The sequence below is a fragment of the Armigeres subalbatus genome, chromosome 3 (genome assembly GCF_024139115.2).
Source record: "Armigeres subalbatus isolate Guangzhou_Male chromosome 3, GZ_Asu_2, whole genome shotgun sequence".
NCBI lineage: Eukaryota > Metazoa > Arthropoda > Insecta > Diptera > Culicidae > Armigeres > Armigeres subalbatus.
In genome coordinates, this window is record NC_085141.1 from 32,266,147 (window position 1) to 32,275,562 (window position 9,416).

At 39.5% G+C, this 9,416-nt stretch overlaps 1 protein-coding gene across 1 annotated transcript; it reads right to left on the bottom strand.

Moving 5' to 3' along the window:
- LOC134219777 (neprilysin-4-like) lies at positions 1–9,374 on the bottom strand. The gene is made up of 10 exons (XM_062698646.1): positions 9,235–9,374; positions 2,837–2,882; positions 2,048–2,765; positions 1,764–1,986; positions 1,130–1,711; positions 912–1,071; positions 804–852; positions 545–743; positions 318–482; positions 1–261 (listed from the first exon to the last, which is right to left on the bottom strand). Exons 1-10 carry the CDS (start codon positions 9,235–9,237, stop codon positions 88–90), a joined length of 2,319 nt encoding a protein of 772 aa, XP_062554630.1. The 5' UTR covers positions 9,238–9,374; the 3' UTR covers positions 1–87.
- Positions 9,375–9,416: the final 42 nt, after the last annotated feature.

Genomic DNA, 9,416 nt, shown 5'->3' on the forward strand with positions numbered 1-9,416 from the left:
TCTGAGGTAAAACATCAATTGAATATTCTGTTTTATTCATGGTTAATAAATATAACAATATAATGCAAAAAACACGTTTCCGATAATTCACCAAACCCGACACTTCTGTACTGGGTTCATTTTGCTACCGGCTGGACAGTGGAATGCTTCACTGAATTCCACCAAATTACTTAGAACCCCCAGGACTCGGAATTTGGAAGGGCAGTGTTCGTCAGCAAGTAGGGATTTGGCAACCGATGGTCTAATACTTTCGCAGTATTGCTAGGAAAAATAGCGGAATAGACAATCTCGTACTTTTTCGTAATCAATCAACTCACGTTCCCATAGGAGATGAACAGTAACTGCTTATGTGTGAAATCTTCGAATCCTGGCAACACTGCTTCAGGACCATTGCGAGCAACGTGCATCCGATAGGCCCTCAATGCTTCCCGGAGTCCACCATGGTCGGCAATGTTCTCTCCTAGGGTTAATGTCCCGTTGATCTGTTAGCAGAAAAATTAGAGTTTGTAAACACCCATATGAGGTTATTACAGCACTTAAATACAAAAGCCTTAGCCTCCGGAACATAGTATGAACTGTATAGATCTACTAAGCATTGAGCACGTTTATCATACTCCAGTATCGTATCATTGGACCACCAGTGCTTTTCGTCTCCGTATTTGTCGTAGAAACGACCCGAGTTGTCAAATCCATGGGTGATCTCGTGACCCACGGTCTCACCCAGAGCACCGTAGTTGAGAGCCCTGGAAATTTTAGAATAAGAATGTTGACAGGGGTGAGCACACGTATAGGCATAGGCTTACTCCAAACCAAGATGGTAGAACGGGTATTGGATGATGGCGACTGGGATAACTGAAAGAAACTCTTTGGTTTATTCCTAATGTGCAATGTTTAAAGTACCGATAGCAAACCGATTACGTTGCGCTCCATAAAATTGAAAGCATTGACATCCGAAGGATCAGTGTCCCACATAATGCTGCTGTTCAGTTGCCACGATCGTAGCGTTGCTTCCGTCAGAAACTGTAGACCGTTGATCCAATTCTGAAGATGATCGGTTCGGCTAATCTGCAACTATTCAATCAATGATTAGGAGAAGGTTTAAATGTTATTCCAAAATATCTATCATTACTCCTTTATAGTGCTCTTCCAGTTTTTGAACATTCAGAATCCATTCCGGAAATCCAATCAGTGACTTTATGGCCTTGGACTTCTCTAGAGATGCGTACTTGGTGTAGGCATCCATCCAGTCCGTTTCCAGCACCATCTGATCGAACTCCAACCGTATGTTGGTGACCATCTGCTCTATGCGCGGTTTAGTCTGCTCCAGGAAGCTTCTATCTGCAATTGTGTAGCTCACGGCTAGCCCCATCAGTTTGTGGCAGATTTTAGCGCAGTCCTCTTCCGTGTCTACATTGTTGAACTCATGATCTATCAGAAACGAGACAACAACTGTCCAAATGTATAGTTCGACTAAAAGCGGGGGTTGAGACGAGACTACGCCGATTAGTTTCCCAAGGAATTCCACATTTTCCGGAGTTTGTTGAAGTTGCTCACTGAGGGATGGCTTCACATCGGGCAGGTTGGCAAACAGGACATCCATGTAGTGTTGCCAGATGGGGCACGGTTTCCTCGGTTTGATGTAGTTGTCCGTGAAGTTTTGCAACTCTTGGACAGTATAGTATACGAAATCATCGTCCTCCGACTCTGAAAACTGAATTATAGCCTAGTGGTTGATTCTTGTTGCTAACCTATTTGTTACAAACCTCAGGTAGAGATTGTTTTATATTTTCATAATGCTCTACTAGCTTTAAAGTTTTGTCATTCATTTCTGCATTTTCCATATTTGGGTTGAACAAAGCCAATAGTTTCGAAAAATGTTTAGCCAACTTTCGTGTATCGTTATTATCCGTATTTCCATTGACTTTATCGGATAGCAATATTTTTCTACTGTAAACTGGGTTCTTCGTCTTGGCCCACTGGTAGGCTCTGTTGAGAAAAAAAACTGATTGAGGAGCGTCCGCGTGCGATAAATAACACATCAACTAACGCAAACGTAAACTCATCTGGGCTGTAGTCGTACTCCAAGGTAATGCGATTTCGACTCTTGTCACGATGATCCGGCTCAATTGACAAACCTATAATAACGTTCAATCCCAATGTGCGTTGTATTTTGGCAACTGAAGTGATCCAATCGAAGGTGTGATTCCGGTCTAAGGATGTATTGGAGATCAACGTTGGAGTCAATGGAAGGTCGAACTCCTTCAGGAGAAGTTTGATGGCCGTGTAATCGCGACGTTTACCCTTGGTTTTGATTAAACACGCTTTGTACATGGACTTGGCCTGAGCGACCGGTCTGGGATCCGATTCGGTAACATTGGTTTCCAGATGGTTTCGGATGATTCGGTAGATTTTGGTTTGCCGTTCGTGAAACCAACTGTAGGTACCGTGTCGGGATGGTCGCGGATGATCGTCGGCCCAACGGCCGCAAGCATAAGCGTAGAAGTCATCGCAGGGGTCTACGCTGATGTCCATGTTCTGCTTGAAGGCTGCCGCTGAACGGAGACACTGTTCACTGTTGCAGACGTCCGGTAGCTGGGACGCATAGTGGTAGATGGCATAGATGATCGAGGACAGGATGATTACGGCAATAGTCAGAATGCAGATGAAGAATCGGCTGCAGAAGACTTGACAGGAGCTTTGAGTAGTGGAATCTGTGAATCTTGGAACGGATATCTTGCCATTGCTGGTTGCCTCTATGTTGTCAGCTTGAAGTAATGACAGAAATCATAATCGGATTTAGGATGTGGTCAAATTTATTGAATTGTAATGATCCTACCTACGAACTTATCGTCTGTCTGTTTATTCATTATTCCTCTGAATATCTGGGAAAGCAGAACTCATATATTAAGCAAAGCCACAAAGTATTGGTAGCAATGAACTATTTTGAGGAATGCTTCAACACAATATTTATGATTTATTTTTGCTGCGTACAAAATGTAGAGAACTAATGGAAGTCTATATACGAGATATATTATCGTCATTTAATTTTATGGCAGATAATAAATGCAAATTATTTTTGCATGACAATGTTGCGATGTCTTGCCATTTAGATCTGGAAGAAGGAAATCACTGGATATATATATTTTGTGAGAATTTCTTATTAGGAAAATTATTTACAGCTTTTTAGCGGAAGTGGAGTAAGCGCATAAAAATGTTTCTGTGAGTCGGGTAAATTCAAATTTCCGCTCACCTCACAGCCACAGTTTAAGCTTAATTTGAGGTTTAGTTTAAGCTCAGCTTCAGATCAGTTCAGTTTCAGTTCAGTTTCAGTTCAGTTTTAGTTCAGTTTCAGTTTCAGTTCAGTTTCAGTTCAGTTTCAGTTCAATTTCAGTTTCAGTTCAGTTTCAGTTCAGTTTCAGTTCAGTTTCAGTTCAGTTTCAGTTCAGTTTCAGTTCAGTTTCAGTTCAGTTTCAGTTTCAGTTCAGTTTCAGTTCAGTTTCAGTTCTGTTTCAGTTCAGTTTCAGTTTAGTTTCAGTTCAGTTTCAGTTCAGTTCCAGTTCAGTTTCAGTTCAGTTTCAGTTCAGTTTCAGTTCAGTTTCAGTTCAATTTCAGTTTCAGTTTCAGTTCAATTTCATTTCAGTTTAGTTTCAGTTCAGTTTCAGTTTAGTTTCAGTTCTGTTTCAGTTCAGTTTCAGTTCAGTTTCAGTTCAGTTTCAGTTCAGTTTCAGTTCAGTTTCAGTTCAGTTTCAGTTCAAATTCAGTTCAGTTTCAGTTCAGTTTCAGTTCAGTTTCAGTTCAGTTTCTGTTCAGTTTCAGTTCAGTTTAGTTTTAGTTCAGTTTCAGTTCAGTTCAGTTTCAGTTTAATTTCAGTTTCAGTTCAATTTCATTTCAGTTTAGTTTCAGTTCAGTTTCAGTTCAGTTTCAGTTCAGTTTCAGTTCAGTTTCAGTTCAGTTTCAGTTCAGTTTCAGTTCAGTTCAGTTTCAGCTCAGTTTCAGTTCAGTTTCAGTTCAGTATCAGCCCAGTTTCAGCTCATTTTCAGTTCATTTTCAGTTCAGTTTCAGTTCAGTTTCAGTTCAGTTTCAGTTCAGTTTCAGTTCAGTTTCAGTTCAGTTTCAGTTCAGTTTCAGTTCAGTTCAGTTTCAATTCAGTTCAGTTTTAGTTCAGTTCAGTTTCAGTTCAGTTTCAGTTCAGTTTCAGTTCAGTTTCAGTTCAGTTCAGTTTCAGCTCAGTTTCAGTTCAGTTTCAGTTCAGTTTCAGTTCAGTTTCAGTTCAGTTTCAGTTCAGTTTCAGTTCAGTTTTAGTTCAGTTTCAGTTCAGTTCAGTTTCAGTTTCAGTACAGTTTCAGTTCAGTTTCAGTTCAGTTTCAGCTCAGTTTCAGCTCATTTTCAGTTCAGTTTCAGTTTAGTTTCAGTTCAGTTTCATATCAGTTTCAGTTCAGTTTCAGTTCGGTTTCAGATCGGTTTCAGTTCGGTTTCAGTTCGGTTTGGTTCGGTTTCAGTTCGGTTTCGGTTTCAGATTCAGTACGGTTTCAGTTCGGTTTCAGTTCGGTTTCAGTTCGGTTTCGGTTCGGTTTCAGTTCGGTTTCAGTTCGGTTTCAGTTCGGTTTCAGTTCGGTTTCAAATCGGTTTCAGTTCGGTTTCAGTTCAGTTCGGTTTCGGTTTAGTTTCAGTTCGGTTTCAGTTCGGTTTCAGTTCAGTTTCAGTTCAGTTTCAGTTCGGTTTCAGTTCGGTTTCAGTTCGGTTTCAGTTCAGTTTCAGTTCGGTTTCAGTTCAGTTTCAGTTCAGTTTCAGTTCGGTTTCAGTTCGGTTTCAGTTCGGTTTCAGTTCAGTTTCAGTTCGGTTTCAGTTCGGTTTCGGTTCAGTTCAGTTTCAGTTCGGTTTCAGTTCGGTTTCAGTTCAGTTTCAGTTCAGTTTCAGTTCAGTTTCAGTTCAGTTTCAGTTCAGTTTTAGTTCAGTTTCAGTTCTGTTTCAGTTCAGTTTCAGTTCAGTTTCAGTTCAGTTTCAGTTCAGTTTCAGTTCAGTTTCAGTTCAGTTTCAGTTCAGTTTCAGTTCAGTTCAGTTCAGTTTCAGCCCAGTTTCAGCTCATTTTCAGCTCATTTTCAGTTCAGTTTCAGTTCAGTTTCAGTTCTGTTTCAGTCCAGTTTCAATTCAGTTTCAGTTCAGTTTCAGTTCAGTTTCAGTTCAGTTTAGTTTCAGTTCAGTTTCAGCCCAGTTTCAGCTCATTTTCAGCTCATTTTCAGTTCAGTTTCAGTTCAGTTTCAGTTTAGTTTCAGCTCTGTTTCAGTTCAGTTTCAGTTCAGTTTCAGTTTCAGTTCAGTTCAGTTTCAGTTCAGTTCAGTTTCAGTTCAGTTCAGTTTCAGTTCAGTTTCAGTTCAGTTCAGTTTCAGCTCATTTTCAGCTCATTTTCAGTTCAGTTTCAGTTCAGTTTCAGTTCAGTTTCAGTTTCAGTTCAGTTTCAGTTCAGTTTTAGTTCAGTTTCAGTTCAGTTTCAGCTTATTTTCAGTTCAGTTTCAGTTCAGTTTCAGTTCAGTTTTGGTTCAGTTTCAGTTCAGTTCAGTTTCAGTTTCAGTACAGTTTCAGTTCAGTTTCAGCTCAGTTTCAGCTCATTTTCAGTTCAGTTTCAGCTCAGTTTCAGTTCAGTTTCAGTTCAGATTCAGTTCAGTTTCAGTTCAGTTTTAGTTCAGTTTCATTTCAGTTTCAGTTCAGTTTCAGTTCAGTTTCAGTTCAGTTTCAGTTCAGTTTCAGTTCAGTTTCAGTTCAGTTTCAGTTCAGTTTCAGTTCAGTTTCAGTTCAGTTTCAGTTCAGTTTCAGTTCGGTTTCAGTTCGGTTTCAGTTCGGTTTCAGCTCGGTTTCAGTTCAGTTTCGGTTCAGTTACAGTTCGGTTTCAGTTCGGTTTCAGTTCAGTTTCAGTTCAGTTTCAGTTCGGTTTTGGTTCGGTTTCAGTTCAGTTCGGTTTCGGTTTCGGTACGGTTTCAGTTCAGTTTGGTTTCAGCTCAGTTTCGGCTTATTTTCGGTTCAGTTTCAGTTCGGTTTCAGTTCGGTTTCAGTTCGGTTTCAGTTCGGTTTCGGTTTCGGTTTCAGCTCGGTTTCAGTTTGGTTTCAGTTCGGTTTCAGTTCGGTTTCAGTTCGGTTTCGGTTCGGTTTCAGTTCAGTTTCAGTTCGGTTTCAGTTCGGTTTCAGTTCGGTTTCGGTTCGGTTTCAGTGCAGTTTCAGTTCAGTTTCAGTTCAGTTTCAGTTCAGTTTCAGTTCAGTTTCAGTTCAGTTTCAGTTCAGTTTCAGTTCAGTTTCAGTTCAATTTCAGTTCAGTTTCAGTTCAGTTTCAGTTCAGTTTCAGTTCAGTTTCAGTTCAGTTCAGTTCAGTTTCAGCCCAGTTTCAGCTCATTTTCAGTTCAGTTTCAGTTCTGTTTCAGTTCAGTTTCTATTCAGTTTCAGTTCATTTTCAGTTCAGTTTCAGTTCAGTTTAGTTTCAGTTCAGTTTCAGTTCAGTTTCAGCCCAGTTTCAGCTCATTTTCAGTTCAGTTTCAGCTCAGTTTCAGTTCAGTTTCAGTTCAGATTCAGTTCAGTTTCAGTTCAGTTTTAGTTCAGTTTCAATTCAGTTTCAGTTCAGTTTCAGTTCAGTTTCAGTTCAGTTTCAGTTCAGTTTCAGCTCAGTTTCAGTTCAGTTTCAGTTCAGTTACAGTTCAGTTTCAGTTCAGTTTCAGTTCAGTTTCAGTTCAGTTTCAGTTCAGTTTTAGTTCGGTTTCAGTTCAGTTCGGTTTCGGTTTCAGTTCACGGTTTCGGTTCGAGTTTCAGTTCGGTTTCAGCTCAGTTTCAGCTTATTTTCAGTTCGGTTTCGGTTCAGTTTCGGTTCGGTTTCAGTTCGGTTTCAGTTCAGTTTCGGTTCAGTTTCAGTTCAGTTCAGTTCGGTTTCAGTTCAGTTTCAGTTCGGTTTCAGTTCGGTTTCAGTTCAGTTTCAGTTCAGTTTCAGTTCGGTTTCAGTTCGGTTTCGGTTCGGTTTCAGTTCAGTTTCAGTTCAGTTTCAGTTCAGTTTCAGTTCAGTTTCAGTTCAGTTTCAGTTCAATTTCAGTTCAGTTTCAGTTCAGTTTCAGCTCAGTTTCAGTTCAGTTTCAGTTCAGTTACAGTTCAGTTTCAGTTCAGTTACAGTTCAGTTTCAGTTCAGTTTCAGTTCAGTTTTAGTTCAGTTTCAGTTCAGTTCAGTTTCAGTTTCAGTACAGTTTCAGTTCAGTTTCAGTTCAGTTTCAGCTCAGTTTCAGCTTATTTTCAGTTCAGTTTCAGCTCAGTTTCAGTTCAGTTTCAGTTCAGTTTCAGTTTCAGTTCAGTTTCAGTTCATTTTCAGTTCAGTTCAGTTCAGTTTCAGCCCAGTTTCAGCTCATTTTCATTTCAGTTTCAGTTCTGTTTCAGTTCAGTTTCAATTCAGTTTCAGTTCATTTTCAGTTCAGTTTCAGTTCAGTTTAGTTTCAGTTCAGTTTCAGTTCAGTTTCAGCCCAGTTTCAGCTCATTTTCAGCTCATTTTCAGTTCAGTTTCAGTTTAGTTTCAGTTCAGTTTCAGTTCAGTTTCAGTTCAGTTCAGTTTCAGTTTCAGTTCAGTTCAGTTTCAGTTCAGTTCAGTTTCAGTTCAGTTTTAGTTCAGTTTCAGTTCAGTTTCAGTTCAGTTCAGTTCAGTTCAGTTTCAGCTCATTTTCAGCTCATTTTCAGTTCAGTTTCAATTCAGTTTCAGTTCAGTTTCAGTTCAGTTTCAGTTCAGTTTCAGTTCAGTTTCAGTTCAGTTCAGTTCAGTTTCAGCCCAGTTTCAGCTCATTTTCAGTTCAGTTTCAGTTCTGTTTCAGTTCAGTTTCAATTCAGTTTCAGTTCATTTTCAGTTCAGTTTCAGTTCAGTTTAGTTTCAGTTCAGTTTCAGTTCAGTTTCAGCCCAGTTTCAGCTCATTTTCAGCTCATTTTCAGTTCAGTTCAGTTTCAGTTCAGTTTCAGTTCAGTTCAGTTTAAGTTTCAGTTCAGTTCAGTTTCAGTTCAGTTCAGTTTCAGTTCAGTTTCAGTTCAGTTTCAGTTCAGTTCAGTTCAGTTCAGTTTCAGCTCATTTTCAGCTCATTTTCAGTTCAGTTTCAATTCAGTTTCAGTTCAGTTTCAGTTCAGTTTCAGTTCAGTTTCAGTTCAGTTTCAGTTCAGTTTTAGTTCAGTTTCAGTTCAGTTCAGTTTCAGTTTCAGTACAGTTTCAGTTCAGTTTCAGTTCAGTTTCAGCTCAGTTTCAGCTCAGTTTCAGTTCAGTTTCAGTTCAGTTTCAGTTCAGTTTCAGTTCAGTTTCAGTTCAGTTTCAGTTCAGTTTCAGTTCAGTTTCAGTTCAGTTTCAGTTCAGTTTCAGTTCAGTTTCAGTTCAGTTTCAGTTCAGTTTCAGTTCAGTTTCAGCTCAGTTTCAGTTCAGTTTCAGTTCAGTTACAGTTCAGTTTCAGTTCAGTTTCAGTTCAGTTTCAGTTCAGTTTCAGTTCAGTTTCAGTTCAGTTTTAGTTCAGTTTCAGTTCAGTTCAGTTTCAGTTTCAGTACAGTTTCAGTTCAGTTTCAGTTCAGTTTCAGCTCAGTTTCAGCTTATTTTCAGTTCAGTTTCAGTTCAGTTTCAGTTCAGTTTCAGTTCAGTTTCAGCCCAGTTTCAGCTCATTTTCAGCTCATTTTCAGTTCAGTTTCAGTTCAGTTTCAGTTCAGTTTCAGTTCAGTTTCAGTTTCAGTTCAGTTTCAGTTCAGTTTCAGTTCAGTTTCAGCCCAATTTCAGCTCATTTTCAGCTCATTTGTAGTTCAGTTTCAGTTCAGTTTCAGTTCAGTTTCAGTTCAGTTTCAGTTCAGTTTCAGTTCAGTTTCAGTTCAGTTTCAGTCCAGTTTCAGTCCAGTTTCAGTTCAGTTTTAGCTTAGTTTCAGCTCAGTTTCAGCTCAGTTTCAGCTCAGTTTCAGTTCAGTTTCAGTTCTGTTGCAGTTTCAGCTAGGTAGAACGATCAAGTGGAAGACGATTTGCGGATAAAGATAAGGGCGGTTTGCCTCCATAAAGCCTGAGTAAATAATAATAATTCATCGCCCAATTCTCGTTGGATGTTCGCTTCGAAGTATCCAGATCGTAGGCTTACGGAGTGGGTAAAAGTCCTGCCATAATTATCTGCGAAAACTTTCCCGGTTCTTTTGGCATGACAGTTGTATAGAATTGATCTCTGATATTTTGTTAGTTTTTAAAGGACGAACGGAATAGTTGTGACTCACCATAGAAATCTTTTCAATCTTACTAGCACGGACCAGACAAGTGTTATCCCTTACTCATAAAGATCCAAGAAATTCACTGTTGCCACTACCTTTAGTTCAATCTATAACTGGTACGACCATTCTGACCCGGTGGCAGTTAGTCGCCTATGCAAATAACAACGGCATTCAGCAATTCTGGTACG